Source organism: Papilio xuthus, unplaced genomic scaffold (assembly GCF_000836235.2).
Source record: "Papilio xuthus unplaced genomic scaffold, Pxut_1.1 DF826923.1, whole genome shotgun sequence".
Classification (NCBI taxonomy): Eukaryota; Metazoa; Arthropoda; class Insecta; order Lepidoptera; family Papilionidae; genus Papilio; species Papilio xuthus.
In genome coordinates this window covers 2,773,028-2,800,185 of record NW_013531726.1, presented here as the reverse complement: position 1 = coordinate 2,800,185, position 27,158 = coordinate 2,773,028, and the positions used below count along the sequence as shown (strand labels likewise).

The 27,158-nt window shown below is 31.5% G+C and overlaps 2 protein-coding genes across 2 annotated transcripts in view; both read right to left on the bottom strand.

Annotated features, from left to right (window-relative positions):
* LOC106122465 (neurotrimin) overlaps positions 1 to 22,600 on the bottom strand; it is a 155,582-nt gene extending 132,982 nt beyond the window's left edge. Inside the window, exon 1 of the mRNA XM_013318429.1 lies at positions 22,406 to 22,600. The gene's annotated coding sequence lies outside the window, so the exon portion shown is untranslated. The remainder of the gene's footprint in view (positions 1 to 22,405) is intronic.
* A 702-nt stretch (positions 22,601 to 23,302) lies between these two features.
* On the bottom strand, positions 23,303 to 27,104 carry LOC106122436 (uncharacterized). Its single transcript, XM_013318384.1, has 6 exons — positions 26,805 to 27,104; positions 26,002 to 26,314; positions 25,375 to 25,593; positions 24,809 to 24,965; positions 23,766 to 23,896; positions 23,303 to 23,514 (listed from the first exon to the last, which is right to left on the bottom strand). Exons 1-6 carry the CDS (start codon positions 27,050 to 27,052, stop codon positions 23,380 to 23,382), a joined length of 1,203 nt encoding a protein of 400 aa, XP_013173838.1. The 5' UTR covers positions 27,053 to 27,104; the 3' UTR covers positions 23,303 to 23,379.
* Between the last annotated feature and the right edge of the window lie 54 nt (positions 27,105 to 27,158).

Genomic DNA, 27,158 nt, shown 5'->3' with positions numbered 1-27,158 from the left:
GTTAAACATGTTAAAGGAAAATCAACTCTTATTTATAAAGCACTAGCTGTCGCCCGCGACTTCGTCTGCGCGAAATTAAAAAAACTTAGTAGCCTTCGTGTTCTTCCAGGCTATGTTCTACATCTAAGCCAAATTTCAGCAAGATCCGTGCAGCCGTTCCACAGAGACCTTCAAACAAACATCCATCCATTCATCTGTAGCTATTCATCCAAACATTCACATTTATAATATTAATAAGATAGTAAGATTTTGAGACTGTGCATTGCTTACATATCATCTGATAAAATTACCTATATTATTTACTTAAATTCTATGCAAATAACGGATTTAACGCATTTCTGTATATTTTTTATGTTACATCAAAGCTAAGTCGCTAAGTTAATATTCTATTACGTTCTGTTTTAGGACCGTCAGTGAGATATATTTCTGAGTAATTTGTAGTTGTAGTACGTACCTAATAAATACTTTTAGTTTCTTTCAAAACGAATACATATTTTCCATATTAACTGAACTGTAGCGTTTCAAACTTGTTCCATTGCGACAAATTAAGAAAGATGAGATTGAAACAAAACCTAATAAAGTACTTTGAAATAAGTACAATCTCGAGTTTTACATAAAACTTTGAAGCTACTACTTAGTTAAAGTGTAGAGGAGTAAAGGTACAATTCATTTTATGTTCCCTTTGCTGTAAACTATTTCTTGTAGTTTGAAGTGCCGACTACAAACATTGTCCGCGCTGTAAAAAGAAAATTGAGTAATGTAATATAGCGCTTAAAAATGTTTTTCCAATACGACGTGAGGGAAATATCGAAACCGGTGCGTAAGTAGGCCGTTAATCCCACCCATATTGAAATATCTGCGACAGTGTTTACGAGGGATGGATGATCCGTTTTTATTGAAACATCGCCTTGCATGGAGATTGGCAGAAAGAGCGATGTCAGGGGAACGATCGACGTAACGCTGTTTACTTATAGCCTTTTTATAGGAACGGGATGTCGCCTATTTATAAAATATGCTACCAGTACAACCGAGAAACGAGTACTTTAAAAAGAAATTATTTTTAAAATAGCAGTTGCCCGCGATTTTGTACGCGCGAAAATAAAAACCAATATCACCTTGGGATAGTGTGTCCTAACAAAAAAATGTTTCAAAACGATTTAGTCGTTTCTGAACCTATTCAAGGCAAGCAAACAATCAATTCACTTTATAATATTTGCATATATTATATTTAGAACAAATGTATTGTTAACAATGCATTTTAAGATTATATTATCGGTAGCCTTTTAATATATTATATCATGTTATCACTTGATCGATTTGTAAACTATTAAGTTTGGAAAACATTAGGCCTGTCGAAGTATTGTAAAATTGTTTACTTTAGTTCACAGCATATCTTCAGTTACCAGATGTTTTACGACCTCTTTACACATTATAAAAATAAATCAAAACGCTATGGTTGTACACAAACAACTATGTTTTCCGTTCCATTGACATTAACGGCGACGAACAAAGTAATGGTTCGTTAATTCCCGTATTGCACAACATTTCTATCGATTTATAAAGCATTAATGTTAGCGCTGCAATAAATTCAACTTTGTTGCTTAATATATCAAAGTAATCTATTTACAACATAATAATAATATGAGGGATATTGTGTAAATTATATTTATTAGCATCAAAGTTAACAATTTTTAAATCTATTTGCGACAATAATATGTTTGCTAGATGATACAGCCGCCTGCATAACTTAAAACCTATTTTTCATTTTTACTACAAAAATTAACATTTACCATATTGCAGGCAAGGCAACTAAAAATAAAAGTAAATAGCTTACATTTTAATGGATACTATCAAAGAATTAAATTTGCTTCCCACTTAGGGTATCGTACGGTAAACTATAACCATAAAAGCTATATAATTTAGCAGATATGTTGCTATGATAAGTTTTCGACCTAATTTCATTGTAGGCGTCATATGACATTGCCCGAAATGGGTTAAAAAATGTCCTACTGGATCTACGTCCTCTACGGCTCTACGTCCTCTACTGTATGTACGTAGCCTTGGTATGTAGTCGCGCGTAGGCTTGTTACATAAATGCTACTTGGTTGCAGCTCGCAACGCCCGCGGCATTAGAATGTGTGTGTTTTTTTAATTACCGCGTTCGCCCATCTCATTTTCAACAAAATACTTTCGTAGAAAATACGCACCAGTATAGCTATCCCGAATAAACGGTATAGCAATTAAAAGTAATTTTAATAATAAATTTAACAATAAGAGTAAAAAATTTAATTGACTGTTGTGATATAATTCGAATGCTACAAAACTAACCAAAAAAGGGCAATTTCTGTAGTCTTATATAAGTTCGAAACATTTTATTTATGACCTGATTCGGTATGCATATAACTATAAGATGTTGTACATCATATATTTTATTGTTTAAGCATAATCGATTTATGGTTAATACTTTTTGAAGTTTTTTCTCACAACACCTAACCTAACCAGAATTTGTGAGCATTAAAAACTTAAGTTTTCTGCATTCTTTAAGTATAATAAATGAAAGGTGTGGAAGCGGAAAATTAAAAAAGAGTATGCAACACATAAAACTAAACAAAAATAAACTGTGGTACGGTTTTACTTAGAATTTAAGTTTTTTTCTTTACTCTTAATATTCTCTCTTACTACAAATAAAGCAATATTTTTTATCTTATCATTATAATACTAAATACAATAATCGGAATGATATGCTACTTGTATCTGTTACTTAGACATAAAAAGAGACCGAGTAAAGAATAGACAGGCAAAGTCATGAATTAAACGAAAATTATTAGACCCACAGTCTACGAGATAGCAAAAAAATAGTTATTTTGAATCTAAATATATCAACAGCTGCAACTAAAAATGTATAAGGAAGACTCTTAGATTAGACTTAGTATGAAAAAAGGGTCTTGATAGATAGTCGGAGGGACAACAAAGTGATCCTATAAGGGTTCCGTATTTTTCGTTTCGAGGTAAGGAACCCGAATAATTATTGTAGTTAATTCTGTGTTTGCAACACTAAGTGCTTTAGTAGAATTTAAACAAATTGAAAAATATTATTGGTAATTGCAGCTGTTTCTTCTTTATCCATTTGGAATCACTATAATGTTGAACACGATAGAAATATGAGTGTATCTGATGAAGACAAACTGTTTAGAGCGGCTCGTAAACATTGTTGTTTATTGGCAATATTCATCAAAGTCAACGTCCCATGCAGACGTTCTGGATAATCTGCTTGCGCTTGATATTTACTAATTAGTGTTTGAAAACGACAGACTAATAAACAATGTTGTAATTAGTGGTGGTCATGATATTGTAAATAGAGAAATTTAAATTTACTTTTTTTAATTAAAATAAACGCTATCCACTAATTCACTAGTAAAACGGAACTTTATTTAATTATTTCTTTTATCTAAATAGGCTGTCGTTATCATTGTTTTTAATTTATATCTTAGGTCGTGCCAAATATTGTGTAGTCTTAACAGTAGAATTAACTTAGGCACAAATATTCATAATTATTAAAAATAATAATACAATTTTGTATCTAAATTTGAAGCATTAAATAAGTCTTAGCGGAAGATATACCATTTGGAAAATGCATACTAAAGACGAAAGTGCCTTTGCAAAAGATTCTTGAAAAATATTTTAATCAATTACATTTGACTGTAAATCAATTAAAAACATAAAGATTATTATATTTGCTAATATAAATTCATTATTTCAAGTTAATTTTAAACTATAACGTAACATGATTATTAAACAGAGATCACGGATTACTTGTAATCGGCTCTACTCACTGACTGCCACTAAGATTGGCTGTTAATTAAGTGCGCAACTAATGCTTACTGAATATACATGCTCTTAATCAAAACGTGCCAAATTGAATAGACCAACGCCCAGCCTTCTAAGTAGTCAACTACATTTAAATGCAAAACGGGACGATATTTATACTAACACTATTAAAAGAGCTATTAAGAAAAGATTTGAAAATAATCAAAATATCCTGTCAACCTTACATTTTTCTTGTAGGTATTTTCGATTGCAGCGCAATATTAGAAATGTGTAATTTTGGTGTATGGATGGAGGTTTGTTACCTAAATAGATACCAGTTAGCTTGAATGGATTTGGGTAAAATTTAATACGTAGATAAATAATAGTCTGGTAAAAAGCATAGGACGATAAATCAGATTCTTTTATACTGCTCGAAAGTAGTCTTGGTTCTACCTATCACCCAAATTTGTAAAAAATATATAATTTAAATGAATTAAAATCTCTAATGTTTGTTAATTACAAAGTTAGAGTTTTACATAGATATTACAAAGTTAAAATTGTATGAAAACTTAATTTGTATTCATATCGTAACGTCTTGCCTCACGTAGGGTCAGCTTTGTATTTAAACCCCTACACTTTTTCAAGTAAGGGCACCACTTCCCGTTAAAGCAAATTGGCCCTGTTAAGATTGTTACGGGGGAAGGCAATAATTCTGTATACGGCTTAAGAGAAAATCCGCGCCTTCCCTACGGTGCGTAATATTAAAAATATCGCAGCTATGCCTGAAATTAAATTCAATTTCATGTTCCTTATTACATTCTTTATTATTCTTTACATCTCTTGTTCGTGCGAATAAGCTAAAACAGTAAAGCAATTTACTGTACAGCTTTGCATAGCAATTGTTGAAGCCTTTTGTTATTATAGCTGCTATATTCGTATTAATTAATTTAATTTATTTTAATATTAATAATAATTTATTTTAATTATTCTAACATGTTTTTGAAGAAATAAATTAAAAAAAATTAAAAAATTATTGATAGTAACTAAAGGCCGGTCACGGACAGCTTCAAAGAGTCGACAGCTTAAAGCTGCCGCTCTCAACTGATTGAAGCTTTTGCAGCTTTTAAACTTTAATTTTACTCCTTAATAAAGTCACAGTCAAAAGCTCTTGCATTGTAAACATACAGCTTAAGAATATATGTCAATGTGTAAATAATAAGTAAGTGATATCAGAAATTTTAAAAACATACTTCAATATGAACAAAAATAATATGAAAAAACTTATTTAAATCAAAATTAATTTCAAGTTATTTTTTCTAGAAAAAAATACCAATAAACGGAAATGGTAAAAGCGACGTTTTTATTTTTATTAATGGAATTTCATTGTAGGCCTAAAAAGATAAAGTGAGTTGGTACATGTTTTATCGCTTAAGATGTGATTTCGATCAGTTATAATCTACTCGCTGGTTTTAGGCAAGTTCAAATCAATAACGAACAAAATACGTACTAGGTACTTACCGCGTTAAAGTTTTCACATTTCTTTATATTAAAATCCTTCTAAAAAGTACTAAGAAAAAAGGTACAAGGATAAATGTAACAAAATAAAATTTGTTTAACAATAATTTTAGCAAAAACCTTAATAGTTTGTGGGCCTGAAGCGCTTGTTTTAAATATGCGACGAATACGGGACTAATAAATTGAAACTCATTAAGAATTATAATTTTAGCTCTATACTAAACAACTAAATAAAATCAGTCATTATTGTTATCTAAATGTATGCTCTAACATTCAGTGTTCTGTCGGTGACATGTGAACAGGTCTGTGAGCTCAGCCGGTGTCCATCACGGCGGCGGCGTGACACTGAGCCGCCTCGAGCGTGACGTCACGCCACTGACACGCTGCTGCAATGTCACACTTGTGTACATGATTGTACTACTATAAATACGCATTATAAAATGTATTCAGTTAGACCTAACTGCTTATCTATTTAGATATCGTATTAACTTAAGTTTACTCTGTCGAAGCAACTAAAATCATAATAAAATTAGTCTTATTTTTCTTAAAAACTGAAGTCATAATGGACAAGTGGATTTTTTTAAAATCGGGACATTAGATTTCGAGTTTAATCGTTACAAATAAACAAAACTATTTATCTTTTTTCTCTATCTTATTTCTTACTATCTTACTAATAGCTTAAAGACGAATGTTTTGATGGTGGGATGGATGGATGGATGTTTGTTTGAAGGTATCTCTAGAGCGGCTGAACGTATCTCTATGCAGTTTGGCTTACACATAGTCTGAAAACATAGGCTATTAATTATAATAAGTTATTTTTTAATGTCGCGCTGGCGACATCTATTATTACATACATGCCACTTTTAATGTAAATGAATAATCCTAAAAGTAGTTATTATCTTTAACAAAATGTCTCACATTTACAATAATTTATTTGACAGTTGTGTAAACTATCCAACACTATCAGAATCAACATCAACATTTGTCACTCGATACAATGAACTGTCATTCGTATCTCGGGGCTATGTCAGTAATTACAAACTAGTTTTGGCGCAAACAAAGCTCTCATTGTTACACCATCTTGTTAATTAGTATTAAAGTGATATCACAACAATAATTGACGACACTCGAGGAATTGTAATATGAATAACAGATACTAAACATTATAGCTATGATATAAATGTGCGCGTGTAGATATTAGACGTAACCTCAATTTTTTGGTTTGCTGTGTAATTTTAAATAATCTTATATATTTATATAAAAATATCGTTTCACGATGTTTGTTCGCGATAAACTTTGAAACTACTGAACTAATTCTAATCAAATTTTGTAAACATCTGTAATTTGGTCCAACGTGGGATATGGGGTAATTTTTGTCTCAATGATTGCACTTTTGTTATTTTCCCGCGGACGGAGTTGCGGGCAATAACTATATTTTTATATAACTCATTTATACGGCCTATAGTACTTTGTAATGTTTATATGTGCTGAACTACTTCACATATTTAGGTTATTACCACAAATATTGAGTTTCACGAACAATTTTTTTTACTATAACCATTAAATATTACTTTAATAATAAGTTTTCTACGCATTTTGAAATGTTGATTTTATTTCTTTAGTCTTTTATACGTCTTTTGTTATTAAAATTAAGTCCTATTTTCATGCCAGTATCAATAACAAAAAGGTTGGTGATCCGTCAATCAAATTGCGAACAAACCCTCTGCGTTATGTTTGCGCTTCAATTCTTTGTTAATGTACGGGAAAAAATTCTCCCGATTCTAAAACAAAAATGTAGTTGAATAGGAAAAAGGCAAATGGATAAAAAAATTAAACTTGATGAAATATATTTCTTCATTATATTTTCCGACTACTATGCATTTGTTATATATCATTTTCAATGTAATCTTCAGTGAAATATAACTTTAATTATTTATATAAGTAAATAGCGAATTAGTTAAAACAAATTAAATCTTAATTTTAATGAGAATCCCCGTATTCAATAAATATATCGCCCAATAGAAGATGTAATTATTACGTCATATAATTATATATATTTTCTTAACGCAAGCATTTGCTATGCTCATTTTTCACCACGGTGCCATATTATTTCTGGACAAATAATAGAATATGGTGAAAATTGAAAACCGTATAAAACATTAATATTGTTGACGTTTTGGCAATACACTATCTATGTATGTCAAACTGCTCTAGCTTGAAGAGTATTCGTCAAACGATGTTTAGTGTCGACTACATTGGCATTGCAATTTCTGGTACGTGGCAAAATATTGCTTGCACCGAGTATCGAAATTGCGGGCAGTTCCCTCCCCTTCCCTACCCTTACCCCTCTTTACTGCCCACACATCGAACCTTTGACTCTACTGTATCGGAAAATAATAGCCTGTAACCTTAAACGTTACGACTTTCGACCTACATTAAAGACTGTGTATATAACTAGAGTTTTTTTACATATAAAGAATTACGAATTTCCTATAGATTTTTTTATTTTACCATTCATTCATTAAAAATGTATATAAATGTCAAGAATTAGGTTGATGTCTACAATATAAAAAGCATCTGGTAAGCGCCGGATTGCCTGATAAAAAAATTGACTTGGTTTGCGTAAACATTCTTATATCTTTGCAAAACTTGTATTCAAGAATAATAAATACAACATGGATTGCTCCCAATTTATTCTTAATAATTTAAAATAAATATATTAGGTCTGTTACAACAAAAACATATAATACATTAAATATAATTAAACATTTTTATTTGTACGAAACATTTTTAATCATTTTAAACGGTAAAACATAATTTTCATAGCATTTTAATAGCTTACGGCGCGAAGGGTGTATAAATAATCCAACAATTAGTGGTGTTTAGAGAGGCTCAGGTTTAGTGGGCCGTAAAACTTGATAGCCTAACAGTTACCGGACTGCGCTGCCGTCGCCGCTTCGTGCAGAGCAAAATTAAAAAAAAAATGATTATACAGGGGAGTGGACGTGTACGTCCACAACATTAATATTTCCCTTCCTATAGGACGGAGAAATATCCTGTTTCTGTACGTCTACTCTATCACAAACTTTTTTGCCAAATAAGGTAGTCAACGCATCGACAACGACAGAGATATCTATGGGCAGCAGTCTAGTAGTTCGCCATTTTAGCGAAATTCTCCGGCCGCTTGCTTTTTTTCAACACAGGACAAAAAATATCTTAATGACAATTTTAAAATGTAGAGAAAACAAGTATTGCATTTACATTTCCTATATTTCTCTTCTTTATAAATACTTACATAATACATTTCGAGAGCTCTTAGGATACTGATAAGTAATTCTCGACATGATTGTGAAATAAACTGAAATCAGTTAAATAAGGTCAAGTATGGTTCTAATAAGAGCGTCTTTACCTAAGGGGTTAAGCTCTTGACTTGTAATCAGCAGGTACTGGGTTCGAATCCCACCACGTATTTTTCGATTTTGGACATACGCGTGTACATTTATCGGATGTTTTTACGACGAAGGAAAACATCGTGATGCAATCTGCGAAGAAATTCAAAGGTACTTGAGAAGTCAACCAACCCGCACCAAAGCCACCGGTGTTGTCTATGGCCTAGTCACCTCTGACTTAGGAACGGCTCCGAGCCCCTAAGTAAGGACTATAGTAGATGATGACGGAAGATGGTTCCAATACAAATTTAACTCGTGCAAATGTTTTAGTATCACATAACAAAATAAAGTTGTTTCGGTTATTTGATTACAACCAGCGCTGCGGAAGGAAGATACTTTGTTTCAACAGTAACAACAAAATGTGCTTAATAATATTAATTAATCAAAAGCAAGTTTTCACTTCAAATGTATTTCATTTTTACGAAATTATATAAAATAAATTATTTTATTAAATACGTAATAAATACAACAATAAACTAAAGTTAACATTAAATAAAACAGAATTTATCGAACACAAATATAAAGAAAGTGCATTAAATTAATCAAGTAAATTATTATTTCGTTATTTTATGCATTTTTAAATAGATGTTAAAGCTAAACTAAGGAAGCTCTGAAAATAAACAGCATTTTCGACAATACCAAACTAAAGTGTACCCAACCTTTGCACTTGTAAATGAACTTTGGCCTCTGAAATGGAAATTCGAACAGTTCTAAAATCGAATTGACACACGGGTTAAGCAAATGACGTGGTCAATGAACGGTGGCCGCACGGCGAATACTAATCGTACCCAAATATGCTCTTATTTGTGCTCCTGTCAATTCGCATTTATATGCGCCGACGTATACGTCGCTTTTGTGTCAATTACGTTGATAAAGACAAAAATACCTTACGGTACGTTACCCTTTAAAAATTCAAAACATAACTGCTTCTAAAGGTGCGCATCCGTTAATCCGCGCCGGACGCACCGCACGCACGGCCCGCGATGGAGTTTAGTTTGCTTTTTGTGATTTTACATAGCGCTGCGTCCATCATCTGCGCCGCATATATCGAAGACAAAGGAAATCATTTAAAGCCGTGCGTGCAGTGCGTTCAGCGCGGACCAATGCGGACTTAAAGCGAGAACTTTATTTGAGGGTACTAGATAGATTCGCGTGTGTATGTTGTATATAAAGAACACCAAATGCAGAACTATAGGTTTTAATGTCGATGATAACATATTAAATTTCTCGTTATCCTCCTATTATACGAAACGATTTTTCAAAAAGCCACATCGAGGAAGTGTGGCGGTAAAAATCTACATTGCAAATGAATATTCAACAGCGTTCGTCAAACCAAACAAAATAAGAGACGAAACTCTTTAATCGAGAAAAATTGTCACTATTCTGTATTATAGAAAGAAAAAAAGAAAAATTTGCCGTCGTATGTAATAATAGAGAACAATCTTCTGTTAATATAAGCTCCATCTACACGTAGAAAAAAGAACTAGATATTACTTAACTCAAAATTATTAAAAACACTTTTTTTTTATTTTACAAGATAAGCGTCCGATCTCACTCGATTAAGAAATCCTATTAAACAATTTCAATTAATATATTAATAAATCTATATAAAGTTATTTAAGGCAGCCGTTTTAAAGGTCAGTCTGACCAACAATTACTATTAGACGGACTACGGTCGCAATTTGCTGGCCACGTCATTTGTTCCAAGTCCTACAATCAATTTTATCCCAACCTAAGACCTGTGTAATTAGTACGGCAGGGGCCGGGCGATGTTTGATCGCTCTTTGTTTTCTTGCTTCAATTTGCGCCACACTACTAATTGTGTTACAAACAACAATAAAATAACAAACTAGAGAATTAAATAATTAAATGGCACATAATTTTTCTCACATTTATGTTATTTAAAATTACTATTGAAAAAGTACTTATTTTGACAATCTTTACATGTTTTAATCAAAATATTAATAACGGGAAAAGATGAAATATAATTTTAAAATTGGTTTTAAAACTTCCGACGCTCGTTGCGTATAAATTACCCTCAAATTAGTGCAGTTTAGAGAGGATCAGGTTTAACAGGCCGTAAAACTTGATAGCTTAACAGAAACGTCGGACTGCCGCTTAGTAGAGGGTCTGTTAATAAGAAAAATGTATAAATGTGAAAAAGGATTTTCATTTCATTTTAATAGTAGCAAAGGGAGGAAACAGATGGACTAATTAGAGGTTAAGCGCCACCAACTTTTCTGGTTTTGGTTTTAATTGTACTCAGTTATTTGGGCAAAGCTAAAAAATTATATCAATAGTAATACCAAATAAACTACTGCTAAAGGGACTATTATTAACGATCTAATCGTTGGCTTTTGAGACGAAAATACCCATTTAAAGCATATCTTTACTTAGTCAAAGGTAATGACAAGAATAACGATATAGTTTATACAGAGATTTTTATCTCAGAATCCCACGATAACACAATTGTGAAAATTTATGCATTTGCTTTTTCCATTATCAACTATTCCAAATTATAAGCGGAATTCTTTGTTTTGTTTATTTTTAAATCATATAATTGTAGTGCAGTCGGTTACATGCAGTTGAATTTTACAAAAGCACAATGAATAGTTATGCTAGTCGAGTAGAATGGATTTCAAACCGGGTGGAGTTAGTGGCGCTAGTGTGCAAGTCTGTAATGCACGCTGGGACTGATTCGATAACAATGGTCCAGATATGTAGACAATGCTTTTATAAAATCTATGTATTTCCTTTGCAAGTGGCAAAATAATATTTACATGGTAAACTAGTAAAGCGACCCAGCTTTTCTTGAGATAATAAAATTGATGTAAAGAATATGTTTACAAAAAAAATCTATCAACTAGATATATAGATTAATTAAAGATTGAGCGGATTTATTTTTATTAATACTGCTTTCTTTCTAAGATAATGCGATTTAATTTAAATGATCGAATTTAAATCTATTTGATGGTTAACCACCGACTACAGTATTGCCGTAATGATAGCTATTTCTTATGCAACTCAAATATACTCGAGATCAGAAGTCAAATTGACTGAAGAAGTTAAACAAACGATATTACGGACAAAGAGCAAAGCTCTCCTTGTTCTGAACTGCCTTTAATGACTCTTAACACACAATGTTTAGATTTACTAGATGTCGCACGTGCCTCCGTTCGTGAGGACTTAACAAAAACTTAATCAGTACACTATGTGTTGTTCCAGAGTATGTTTTGCCTCTATGCCAAATTCCAGCGTGATCGGTGAAGCGAATTGTCGAGATAAGTTCTAACAAACATCCATCCATCCATCCATAAATCAAGTCTTATTATCAATGTAATTGAAAACTCAGTATATTATTTTCTGTTTGTTGCCATTGTAAAGGTAATTTATTGTTGTTATTTTTACAAAGAATACAGGATTGATGTTGGAAAGAAAATAATTTCATAAAGTGCACGGAGGAAAATCTCAAATGAAGTTTATATCGACCAGAGCGGAAGTGACTGAAAACGGAAGTTCTCTAAGGAGGTTAAACAAACGATACGGTAAGAGAGAGGATGAAACTATTCTTTGTTGAATACTAAAGGGTTGTTAAATATTTATACTATAATAGTTACTGTTTTTGCAAAGAAATTAATGTTCATCTGTTATTCTATTTCGAAACTTATTTTTCTCTGCAAACAAAACGTTACTATAACGTAAACATTAAACAGAATATGATTAACAAACTGCACTAAAGCCTGCTATACATGGACTGCTTCAAGCGCTCAGCGTTGTTCGTCATACACGGAACTCACTTTGTATTCCACGTTAAAAAATGTAGCTGTCACACAATCTGTTGAAGTATTCGGTACCCAGTACAGTAGTGTATGGCAGCCTTTACCGACACTATTAAAGCTACATTCTGCCAATAAACGCAGGATTCACTTAATTCCTAGCTACATCGTCTGCTTTTATCTTAGTAATTATCGTTTCAGTAATAATCATTACCACGTCGAACCCATTCGTGCGAATGTTCATTGTATGTGTCTAATCAGAGATTACAACAAAATAACAATCCTATTATTTTTGTATTGTTATAAACTGATCTGTTATACAAATGTTACATAAAAAAGTAACAGATTTGTACTGTTGAAGATTTTTTTTAATTATGAATAATCTAAGTGAAAATACTTCAGGAGGTTCTCTTCCGTGTTTAATAATTAATAATACATATTTTTTGGTTATGTTATTTTATTAATAATAATACAATTAACGTATTATTAAGTTATATCACTAACATAATTAAATGCACAATGAACACGCTTAAAAGATCGGTCGCCTGACCGGCAATTACTATTCGACGGACCACGGTCGCAATTTGCCGACCACGCCATTTGTTGAAAGCCCCCTAATCAATTTTATCCCAACCTAAGACCTGTGTAATTAGTACGGTATAAGGTACAGTCGCCTTTTGATGCTTCTTTGTTACCTTTGTCACTTTATACCAAGTTTACGACGCAGGAACGATTTCTGTCTGGTATTCATGTATTTATATGGACATAGATCTTACTGGATCAAAGGTAAGTGAAATATATTATTTGATCAAAACTACTATATTATTATCTTTAAGGTCCCGCTACTTTTACAGTAAACAAAAGAGTAAAAGGCGTTGCTTTTTAAGATCAATTATACGTTAAAATTGCAACGTCACTTATGTATGTCTATCGAAAAGTTTTATTATGATACAAGTGTTATTTGCAATAATATTATTAAATAATGATTAAAATAAAAATAAGTATGCAAAATAAATAACAATATTATATTATAAATAAATATTAACACGCGAGTTTCGGTAGACATTGGAAAAATTGGCGGGAATAAATATTTGAAAACAAAAATTGTAAATATTAAAAAAATAACCAAAATTGAATAATATTAACAAAACTAACACGCAAGCTTGAATCGGAGGTTACCTTTGTCTCTATAACAGTCAGATGTAGCCATTAGATAAATTAAATCATGACACTACATTCGTGTTGCAGTGAGTGCCGTTTTCGCGTTGTTTGGCGTTAGCAAACAGCACCCATAAATATTGCACTGGTCAGCCTACTGAAAGCACTACGTCAAAATCAAAATAGTTGGAAAATTTTAGTTACAGTACTGCAGGCGTTTGAAAGTTCCGTGTATTGTTATTTAGTTCAGTTCAGTTAGTAATATTAAGATGAGATAAATTGACCACAGTAAACAATAATAGTAATTGAAGCAAGAAATAACCATGACCTATGTTTTAAAAATGGTTGGAAAGTTAAAAACAAATTTCTAAAAATTTAAAACCATCCTCTATACATAGAATGCATTTCGTGACTGAATGTATGAGACCGAACCAAAACGTTCATTTAACTGGTTGTGTTTTGCGGCTTTAAATTAACATTATTGTCCTACATTTCAAGTGCTTTATTTCCAGTAATGGTCGTTTCTCGTGGTCCGACCATTTGACGCACCAGTGGTTCTACGGAAAATTATAAATGCTCATTTACATTCACATAGAAATTAATTTAATACGTTTTTGAATGTAAGAACGAAATTGTTAAAGAGTAACTACCATTAAAAAATATTAAAAGAAATAGCAAAGCAAAAATAATAAAAAAATAAATAAGAAAAAACTTTCCCTATTTTTAACTCAAAAAATAAATAAATCAATCATTGCCGGATATGCAGCCCTAGCTATCGTGAACCTATATGTCCTAAGAATCTATTTTAAGATGTCGGTAATACTCAATTTATTTGTCTTTTCTTTTAATCTTTTTTCGAATTTTATATTTAGAATGATAGATCAAATTTATTTTAGTTTTTAAATTATTATTCACAGCCAATACTCATAAACGAAATACAATAAATAAATATATTTATGTTAGCGTTTTCATTGCGTCGTTTTCTGTGGCAATCTTATGCAATATGATGTTTCAATAAAAGCGGATCATCCCTCGTAAACACAGTCGCCGATTTCAATATGGCTGGGATTAAAGGCCTGCTTACATGACGCTGCTCATTCATTCTTATTATGCATCTTAAATATTTTTATATGATGAATTAGGGCATTATTTATATGATTGACAACGCATAAATTACTTTAGTAAATTTTTAAGCATAATTATTAAAAAAAAAACGTTATTTCGCTATCTGTTTGTATTTAAATGGGTTAATATTTCTAAATTATTAAAAAAAATATAGCTTAAGTAAAGAAGGTAGTTGTAAATGTACCCGATATTTGAAGATATGCCGGAAGATAGCTCGTCAGCTAAAGGCGTCCGCGTCGGACCCATAGTGACGCCGCGGGCGACGGATAAGTCGGAGTCGGGACGTTTTCTCGGCACCCGCCTATTTTAACTTACTTTTTTATTTTTAAATAGGTCGTGTTACGTCGACGTTGCTGAAAAATCTTACTAAAAAATTAATATTAAACCAATGGCAAACTTGCGCCCGTAAGTTTTCAAGTATGTACATTTTAAGAATCTTTTAACAAAAACATCGATTTTATACAAGATAAAAACTAATAAGACATAAAAATAATAAATAAAAATACTACTGGCAAAATAAGACTATTGTTTTATCAAAATCTCAAATTAATGTAATATATAATAAAATTTCAGCACGGTCTAATATAACACTTCATTATCAACTTTAATCTGGGTGTGAAAAAGAGCGTGGTAAATGGATGGAATTCCACCGACATCGCATCGTCTAGAAAAAAGACGAAACTTTCTGCTCGGTTGTTGAACATTTACCACACATATTCGATTTTTCCCGTTCATACAAAACGTATCGTACAGAAACGAGCATGCAACATACAGCGCACATCGACGAATAAAGCAACCAATAAAACACTTCTTTTTCAAAGAATATTCTACGTTAACATTTTCAAAACGAAGTAGGTGAAAAAAATGAGTAACACTAATTTCTAATATATTTTACTCCTGTAGTTTTTAACAATAATGTTAACTTTATTTATGGTTATTTTTATGACGCACCTTGTAAGAGTCGTAAAATATGTTTCGCGTAGGCAACTCGTAAATGTTTGCGAAGCATAAGAGCAAAAAAGAAATAACAAGCAATTTAATGGTAATTTTTATACTAAACATAGATTTAAAATACAAGAACTTACTAACTTCCCCTATATTTTAATGTAAATTTGTTAAATTTTCATTTTTCGCAATTTATTTTTAATTTTTGTTCTCTTAATAATGTGAAGGTATGTGCAAGTAGGATTCATAAATATATTCTAGTTTCATACTACATTACATACGAGCGAGTGATAATTTTCTTTCATTCATTATTACAGCAAATAACGTAAAATTATACCTACGTCATGACTGTCGTCATTTTTAAGTTCAAGTCAAGGTCTCACTTACGTTCGTCTTTTGCAAGATCTAATAATAAAACAGGCATACCTCTATCGCCTTCTTTAAGCCATTTCTACCTAAGCAGCTAATGTTCATATGTATTTACTGTTAGGAAGAAAATCTGACACTGGTGTATCGGCGCAACACGAGCCTTTCTAAAATATCGGCGCAACACAAGCCTTATTAAAATATCAGCGCAACACTAGCCTTATTAAAATGTCAATGTTTATGTCCCCTCACTAGTAATTCTGACACTTGACTTGGTAACGAAAGCGAGCCATTCGCGCCAAATCATTAGAACTAATAATGTCTAAAAGTTCCTATATAAGTTTTTATGTCAGTTTCATTGTGACCTAAAATTTTATCAAAAACTTGACCGATTTGTCGTGAGTGACTGTCGTTCGATTCGTATTCTCACCCGGAAAAAGTAGTCACTAAAACTTTATCTTTTTTAAAGTAAACGTTAGAACAAATAATATTTGTTTTGTACTTTTGACTATGAAATGTAATATTTTTATTATGATGTTTCAATTTGACTAGGCTTTTCACTATTGTATAATATGAAAACATTCTTTTTTTCAAATCATAGGTATTTTATACGTCTCATATTTTTGTAGCAATACTTATATTTCAGTTTTGGTTGAAATAAAACTTTGTTTATTTTCCAGATGTTTATAAAATTACAGGTGATATAGAATATGTTACGGTAAAATCAGCAAATGAGAGCATTCTTCATAATGCCCGGTCGTATTATTATCATCATTACCATTTGTTTTCACTATGCTATATTTTCTTGTGCATATACTTTAGTATTGTACAAATTAGTATCTCTTATCGGCATTAGTAACAATGGTGAATGAATGATTCACCATTGTTAAACTGTATCTCCAGAAACATAGTCTGGAAGAATTCGTCAACTATTGATTGTTGTTTTTTTTTTAAATTCCAAAAGAATACAGTCGCGGGCGACAGCTAGTATTAGAAATAAATTTCTCTTCTAAAGTGGCATCCATGAATCAGTAGCACGGGGCCGTATTTTACTAGCGGTTGTCATTAAGAGCTTTGTAACGCACCGCACTTGCTAACTCCCTAGAGATCAGTCCTTCCATTTACTTGTATTTGTCGAATTGCTCTACATTTTCCTTTAAAAAGGGATTTACTTAAAACACCGAATAAACGTTAGCTTTTTTGTAAATCCCAAGTGTAAGTAAAAGGTTTATGAATATATTCTGATAATATTATTAGTGAGTATTGCGAAGGCGATAAACCTAAATAAAATATACTACGAAAATAGAAAAAAAATATTAAATACTAAAGGTAAGTCTTCTTAGGTAGTGCCGAAGGTTGAAATATTGATGGCGTTGTCAACGGACTCTGACAAAAAACACACTATTACCAAATTATTATAGATGTACTTTCAGAACAGTTATGTTGTCCGTATAACTATTACTAATATGTTATCTGTACTATTTATTATCTACTAAAAAATAAAACACGTAATTAACATTTAAAATATTTCTTTAGGAAAACACTTTGAGGTTATATCATATTTCATGAAACTTTTCCTGCCAGTTAAACTCAGCAAAATAACTATAATGCTATTTTTCAAACAGTAGAGAGACTTTCTTAAGATCAAAAGGTAATGTTGTTGGAACATTTAAACAAATCTTTTACGAACAACTGTATAAAAATAAGGCCAAAAACGGAACGAAGAAAGTCTATTTCGCTCTTAAGTGGAGAATCTTTCTCAATTATATAGCTATTTGTCACCGTTTTAAAGAAAAGATTGTCGAAGTAATTGCTTTAATGTAGTCTACATCTTTTGCAATTTACACTTTATACAGCGAAAAATATGACATTTTTATGACGTAGTTTCAATCAGCGACTATATTTATTACTACATTGATATAGGCATCAACAATAACAGTGGGGAGGGGTCAGCTGCTCGCTAGTGAATCGAAAAATTACTACTACTACCAACTTCTATAAAATACTAAGATGCCTACAGTCCCTATAGAACCCCTAGACAAGTCAAAAACTAGTTATCAGTGTTTCACTAATGTCTCACTACGTTTTCATAGCAATCATTTTAATTCAATTAACTGTATACGCAAAGTTAAATTAACTGCACGCATTTTTATCTTTTATCTTGGGATTTACACAAAAAGCTAACGTTTGTTAGGACCGTTAAATAAATCCCTTTGAAAGGGAAATGCAAAGAAATGCGACAAATACAAAAGGAAATAGAGGGATCGGTCCCCGTGGAGTTAGCTAGTACGGTAAAGCTTTTAATGATAACCGCTTGTAAAATACGAGCCGGGCTTTGATTCACATTTTCCTCTTTAAAGACGAAAGCTACCTTATAAAAGCAAGTTATCATACGAATTTACTAGAAAATAAATGGTAATTTCAAAGAGTCCGTTCTGAAAGTTCAATCCACATCTTTATTTAAACTATTATAAAGAGAAAAGATTTCTTTGTATACTTACAAAGTCGGTTTAAAACAGATTTATTTCCATCCTCTAGTTTATTTCCTTTGGTACAAATATTTGCATTAATTTTCAATTTAATAAACTGTAAATCTCATAATGTTTTACGTCCAATGATAGCTGATAAAATACAACTCCGTAGCGTAGCCTTAATTAAAGGTCAGACAGTAATTCAAACACGAAACGCCGCGTCTAAATCTTCAAACTTTGTTTTATTTACGATTATGTATTTGTTTGGATGGTAATTATTTTATACCTCATTTTACGGCACCCCTTCGTAATTTTACATAGACAAAGAAAACAAAACCTCTGTACAAAATGTGAGTATTTTTACATATTTTGCAGTTGCTACATTTCTATAATTTTAATTATAACAGATGCATCAATATTATAGCGAAACAAAAATATCAATTTTTGCAAAAATTATCAGTGAACAAATAATTGCTCAAATAAAACTCATGCATCGCCATAGTAATATTTCGAGGTAATTAACCTCGTGCTTGACTTCTCTGCCAACTTTATTCATGCGAGCTGTGCAATGAGCGAAATTTCCTTCATAGTACAACTCTCTTGCATACGCGATGCACATACGAACTATAAATTTATGACATCACAACAAGAATCGATATTCTGCATCGTTTTATTTTAATATATCTAAGAACCTTATGGGAGTAATTAACAAAATAAAATTTCAAAATAACAACACTACACGTCACTACACGTCCCCACCGAGGGGCTCGGAGCCTACCCTAAGTAAAGGGTGATTAGGCCATAGTCAAAAATAAATGAAAAAGGGATTAGGACAGTAGATCTCAAACTAAAGATCTTAGCTACGAACATATTATTCGACAATTGTAGTGAAGAATTTCCTTAAGTAAAGTGAAAAATAAAGTAATAAAAAATAACCTTAAGAATCTAAACATTACCTGAATATAAAAGACATCACAAACACTAGCATTCATTCCCATTTTATTTGTAGTTTTAAAGACTTTAATCCATTACGTGGTACCGCTGGAGGGCTAAATATAATCGAGAAAGTCGGCAACCTACTGCTTGAGACCTCGTCTTGTATAAAGCCTTTAGAAAATACGTAATTGAATACATAAAAAGCGTTAGTAGTGTATGAAGCTTACAAAGAATCCTTACACGGGATGTTTTAAATCCTGTATAAACTTACTTCATTACATTTATATTTATTAAGTTCGGCAAACTTTGTTTCTTGTTGTCAAAGTTACCGTCGCTCACAAACGTCGCAATATTACGGGAGTTGTCTAATAAATAAATGTAATAAATTATTATATATTATTAAATAACTTTAAAACTTAGATTATTGACATGTTCAAATTATTAACAAAATGCTAATTTCAATTTAATAATATTGTATAGTAGACATTTTTAAGATTAAAAGAATAAGAAAGAAATGTTGTGAAAATAAAAAAAGGCTTTTAAAAATGAATTGTGTTCTTTACAAAAAAATACTAATATTAGTATTAGGTTTTTCTATTAATTTTTAGACAAGTATTTTTCTACTAAAACACGTAAACCCTACAATGTTTTGGCGCGAGAAAGATTTTAATGTAATAACCAATGTAAGCTTTTTGTTTCTTACAGTTATCAAAGAAGCTTAACAAACAAAAGCTTAAGTTGACTAAGTCTGAACATCGACTGTAAAACAATAACTATAACAAAGCTCCATGCCAAAATCTTCAATGTTTGTTTTATTTATGATTATGTCTTCGCTGGGAGCTTATTTGTTTTATGACCCAATTTATGTCGTATCTTGTACAGACAGTTATAGTATCTATCCCACAAAATTGGTTACAATAAAACGAAAATTAATAACCCGTATATTTTATAGTTAACGGTACTTACTCAATTCACAGGTACTTAACATGGTTATTAACTTTATAATAATTAAAGAGCTTTATGGTTAAATAATAAATATTTGTTAAGGTTTATTAAATGCATATTTATTCTTCTATAATAATATTATAAAGTGGAATCATTTGATTGTTTTTTAGCTTTATTTAGGCTCAAAAAGTATTGAACAAATTTGAAAAATTCTTTCGCTGTTGGGAAGCTGCACTATCCCTGTTTGGTATAAGGCAATAAACTATACTTACAACTAGATTTATTTTAATAGCGAGCGGACGAAGTCGCGTGCAGTTATTAGTTTTAATTAAACGTTATTTTGATACTTTTACTAAATACTAAGTGCAACTATAGTTATGAATACTAATCAATGTTACATTATATGCGTTGTTACGTTTACATAACCTTTGGAAGTCGTGTCTGTTTAACTGCAAACTAACTACATTTAGCAATTGCAATAAATCGCAATTTAAAATTGTATTGTAATTGAACTAAAACTATGCATTATTCAGCGCGTTGTGTTTCTGACAGATATGTGTGGCACGTTGTTGTATTTACGGCTACCCAAAGACATTACAAAACCGATTCCCGTATCTTACGTGCTCCTTAGATTTATTTATCGCCCCGAACACTCCGTACTGTGAAGATCTTCGACCGACTGTTAAAGTCCTATCAGATAAACAAACATAACCTCCAAATTGTTTTATTTTTTACAATACAAATAAAAAATATTTAACAATCAATACTGTGTGAGAAAAACTTGTTTAAAATAGTTTTAAAAAACATGATTTCAGTTGCAAGACCTATGCTAAGAGGACGTTTTATATTATAGGGAGGTTATTGCTATGTCCTATAAATAAAATGGCAAAAAACTGTACAACAAGATGTTTTGAGATCAAGCGGAAGCCGGCGGGTATCCCGAAGGCTATTTATCATTTTACGACATTCACGAGAGGAAACAAGATTATGGATTCTATCAGGTGCCAGTACAAAGAAACCGTACGATCTTTGTATTATATTTTGTCTTAATAAATAATAAAATCTTTATTTCTATCTATTCATGGTTTCTTCTATTACCATATTCAGTACGCTGGAAGAATAATCAAACTTATTTGATGATATCTGTTAGATCTCTTTGGTAAGAATGAAATTTTTAAGAATATTAATTTCTTAAAACAACGAAGCGAACATAGAATATCTCCTAGTTCTCGAGCCGCCAAAACTTATGAATAGCAATTACCTTACACAAAGCATTTAACACACGTTATACAAATTCAAATCAAATCGTGCCACATGGCAACATATTCGTAACTAATTTAATTGCAATTTGATACGCATCAAGGCGTGTATATTTCATGTCACCAATTAGTTCATCATCATGTTAAAGCGTACAGGTTTTGATATGTCACTGAAATTAGTATTACATATTACATGGTACATTTAATTTGCGTCAAACCGGTTTTCAACGAACTGTCATCATCAATTTAAGGCAATATCGATCAACTGGATGCCTGGGACAAAGCGCGACGCATTTAAGTTTTCAATGCATCGAACGTTACGTTGAATTTTCCAACATTTTAATGCCTTAATGTTGATATTATTAATAGTGACAGGATATTTTAAAGTTCATTAATTTACTGATGTAGGAATTACATCAGTAAAGTAGTTAAAGCTGTCGAAATATTTTTATCGTTTATTGTACCGATATAATATGCACGTATAAATACTACATTTTTGTTTTTACTATATGAAGTACGTCCATTTTGAAAGTGACAAAACGCAAATACGTTATGTTAAATCAAATTTTATATTTAATTCAACACTTCAGTGTTTTGCTCATCACATGAAAATATAAAGAACATGCATATTTAAATACCTCAAAATTACTTACCAATTAGTCAGCCCGATGACCCTTCTACGCCGAAAAAGAATCAACTATAACCACTTTTGTAAACGATAATATAACTTACAATACCTGTGTTCACGTACATATTTCACAAGTAACAATTTTTTCTAAAGTCACTAAGAGTAAACAATTTCTTTTGAACGAACTCATGCCTTTAAAACTGGCATCACAAAGTGTTACTAACATGTCAAAATTTGTAATGTAATGTTGGGTAGTTACAAGTTATTTGCTCTATCCATAGACGTAATAAAAATACAGACAATAGCAGCAAGCGTTTGTCATTATGAATGACCCAATTGTAAAATTAGAACAACCAAAGTGCCTACCAGTTCTGTTGTTTTCATTTAAAATCAGAATCGTAAAACAACAATCCTATAAATCGATTGGTTAAAAAAAATCGATGTTTTCGGTCTTTATTTCATCCGAATGATATCTTTTAACACATTTGTTGTTTTTACGACATCGTGAAGACATTACAAAGGCCATTTTCTTATCTAATGTGCTCTTCGATTTTATTTCACATTTCCTCATCCTCGTAATATTTCGTAAATCATACGAAGTGTGACACACATTTTTAACAGAGAATAGCATCATTTTTTAAGGATACAAATAAATTGAATCTATTAGAGCGTTAAAACTACATTTAATTTATCTACCGTGGGTTTCTGAGAACAAAACCTCGATATGAAACATATCGTATTTGTTTGAAACGGGGATTTTGAACTCGAAAAGTCACGGCTAATCAAACAATAAGAATTTTTAAAAGTTTATCAAACTGAATATTATTAATCTACAAGATGAAAACAGTCTTATAATGTTAAAATATGTTAAAAATATGAACGTGTCTTAGCAACAATAAAAAAGCGTAATAAAAGTCTTGTGCGAATATAGACCAATATTTATTGAATAATATTAATAACTTCTACGAATAACTGGAGCAATATTGAACAATGCAAATATTATGATCTCGACGTCCTTCGCAATAAACAGTGAGAGCTGCTTTCGTCACAGTAGCTGCTAGTCACATTGTCAACCGAAACGAAACCTAAATTAATTACATTTTCTTCCAAAAACTTCTTGCAAAATGGGATAAGCTAAAAAAACACACGTAAGTTATACGTTGTGACGAGTGAAATTTGTCTACAGATAGGCAAGTTTCCATTGTTTAAAATTTTTCCAATAAATGTGAGTTCCCAGACACATGTAACGACAGAGTATTTTATAAGAAAAATGATAACCATAAACCATAACCATACCAACCAAAAACATCAACTTCTCAAAGTACACTGATTCTACGTTGTAAGAAAACCACTTAAACTTATGAAATAAATAACAAATTCAGTACCTTTTGATTTTCTTCTTCTGCAGCTTTATTAATTCTTTTCATTTCTTGTTTTAAATAAGAGTTGTCTTCGTAACATTTGTTAACCTCCCAAGTATTACCGTTAAATATAATTGGCAGTACATACGGATACCCTTAAATAATTAAAAAGTTAATTAGTAGCCTATGTGATCTTCCTGATTATGATCTACATCTATGCCAATTTCCACTAAGGTTCATTCATCTGTTTTGAGAGATACCCAATAACAAACATCTGTTCATCGATCCATCTAAACATTTATAATATAAGTAAGATTAATTCACATTTAGTCTTTTATTTTCACTAACATTTGATCTATTTTGCAGACTATTAACTTCATTTATTCTAAAGACTTTCTTAACTCGCTTATATGCTTTTAATTATAGTAGATAATTTTAACGTGTTAAAACGAATGAAACAATATCATAATATTTCGAAATAATACATTGTTTAACACTTCTTTACAAATCTGTTAAATCTGAGTTTTTCATATAACAGGTAAATCTGTGAAAAACCAATAAGACGAAAGTATATCGGCTTATACGTGCAGAAAAACACGTGAACGGTGTATGAAAAAAAATATTAAAGTAGCATGTTGCAGAGAAGGTGCGAATATTTTAGATAATATGATCCCCTTTATAGAACAGCTCTCGCACGAAATTAATTTCGAGAGATACTTTTACGATCGTGTATTTATAATACAAGCTATAGGAAAAATATTCTCAAGATTGTATGTTGTTTGTGAATAAATAATATAATCAAGCCAACTATGTGCATGATTTTTAATATCATGGAACTAATTCCTATTTTTAATGGAATATAAGACGGAATAAAAGATTGCGATTGGCGGTCATATTAGGAATGATGAGGTTTGCATTGTAATTTGAATATAGCTGTCGGAAATACGCTTGCTTAGGCCGGCTTATTACTCCACACTTCTATTACAAAAATCTATACAATTCAATTTATTATATTGACCATATAATTGGAAATAGATTAATGTATAATAAATCATATTTTATATTACCTTTCGCAGTGCCAATCGAGCCGTCACTAATGACGCCCATGTTGCTGCAAACTTTAGTCCCGCCGGTACGTGCTTTCCAGATTTGTTTCAAACTTTTGGCGAATTCAGCTGCCTTATAAATACATCCGTAAGGATTCCGTGCGGCATATGACGCCACCTTTTGAACGGTATTCAATTATAAAATAGTTAACTTCTCGATTTAACACTAGTTAATTTTTCGTTAAAAACTTATCAACATTACACTTTCTTTTTTTGTTACGAAATTGAGCCAATGAATTTTATCAAACATCAAACGCATTGTACAAATACTTACTTTATCGCTCTGAAAAAATCTAATGAGTCTCCCTACTTACAGACAATCACAACTTCACAAAATTTTGGTACGAATTAAACGCATTACATCGTATGAGACATCAGAGCTCATCTCTTATCTCCTAGGACCATAGTATAAGAGGGTTCCCCATACTAAACCTTGTATAGGAAATAGTAAATTTCCTTTGTCTTACAATTTTGAAATAAACCTTAATGTCACCAGGCAGGTAATAAAATGGTATATTATAATAAACCTTTTCAATAAATTCTTTTCTCATCCATGTAGAATTGAACTGAGTATAGTCCAATTTCGATGATTGCAACGTCGCTTTGCTTATAATCTTTCGATCGCACTGCGTATTCGATCCGTCACCAACGGAGTCTGTTATTATAATAGGTTTTTCCACTTCGACGTGAAACACTCTATCATTCGCAGCCCAGACTCGAACCTCATTAATTTGATTGAATCGCACCTTCATTGTTTGAGAAATATTTTTGTTAGATAATAAAATAAATAAAGAAATAATGTTATTTAAATGTTATAAATTAATCATCGAGATACTTGAAACAAATGTTATTTTTATTTACGAATATATAAAATACAAGCTGTCGCCCGCGACTCCGTCCACTCGGAATTAATAAAACTTAATAAGCAGCCGATGTTATCTTCCAGACTATGCTCTACATCTGTGCCAAATGTCACCAATTAACATCCATAAATCTATCCATACAAACATTCGCATTTATAATTAAGTAGTAAGAAATATGATTAGTAAGATTTAAAATGCATTTTAATATTTATACCCATGAATTTTGTAATATTACAAAATTAAACTTGAAGGAGTGAAGATATATGATTTTAATTTTAAAATAATACTAACATTCAAATGATCTCCCAGAACAGATTTCGCAATAACCTCAATCGGCGAGAGACAGAAAAACAAGTCCTTAGGCAAATTCTTGGATAAAGAGAAAAGAATATTCATAGCCAACAAGCCATCGGTAACAAAAATCGGCTTCGTTTTATTTTTCTGACTATTCACTTCATCATCGTCATTCCACACTAAATGGTTAGCAAATTTAATTAACAGGTACATGGTATCAAACTGTGTTTCGTTTTCCATACCATCAATATCGAAATAGTTAGGATTTTCAAAATCAGACATAACACAAAATACATCGGCATCTTTTGGCCTGAAAGATTTGAAAAAATTAACGTTTGGTTTACATACATCATAAATAAAGTTATTTTTTATGAATTCTATTTAATACAGAGGCTTATAGGTTAATGACTACTATTTCTCTAGGACGAAAAATTTAAATTTTTACAGCTTCGCAGGCCCTACCAGCATAGCAGGCTCTAGCCCATAGCGACTACACGAATGGCCTGATGGACCGATGTCAAATTTAACACCATGATAACACGATCACAAATTGAAGTGCGTGCGGACAACCGTATTCAGTTTAATACCCCTTCCTACCCTTTTATGCGAAAAGTATGGAAAGGGGAATTGTCTCGGCGATTTACAGGAAAGAGGAATAACTTGATTCCGTCCTCCTCTGTCTAATTAAGTATAACAACGCATCAACAACTTGATGCAGATGTCTATGGGCAGCGGTCGCTTCGCATTTTAGCAAAATCAGGTGACCGCTTAAACGTTTCACAATACTATACTATAAATACCTGGGTAGGTTTGTGATGACTTGTATGGAATTAGTATTTGAAAAAGCGCATTTTTCTAATTCGCATTTTAAAGTTTCGGCTGGGGCAACTTTATCAGAATACACTAATAGTTGCAAATCTATAAAAACGTTATCACCGAACACTAAACCAGACATTATCTTGATTAAAAGTAATTGAGAACTCGGAACAAGGGGATTTACCATCAAAATTTTTATGTTTTTCCCTAAAGGTTCGCATTGGAAATTCATGACAATAATATGCTGATTATCGCTTGATCAAGTGGTAATCAGTCAAAATAATTAATAGTGGAATGTCATTGATTTTATAGATGTCAAAATATAAAATATTAATTTT

Bases quoted from the DNA above. Each gene is read 5' to 3' on its own strand.
- LOC106122436 (XM_013318384.1), bottom strand. From the start codon at position 27,052: ATGAATTTCCAATGCGAACCTTTAGGGAAAAACATAAAAATTTTGATG. The intron at 25,594-26,001 runs GTTAGTATTATT...CAAACAATGAAG, and splicing joins TTCTGGGAGATCATTTGAAT to GTGCGATTCAATCAAATTAA. The intron at 24,966-25,374 runs GTTTATTATAAT...ACCGTTCAAAAG, and splicing joins GAAAAGAATTTATTGAAAAG to GTGGCGTCATATGCCGCACG.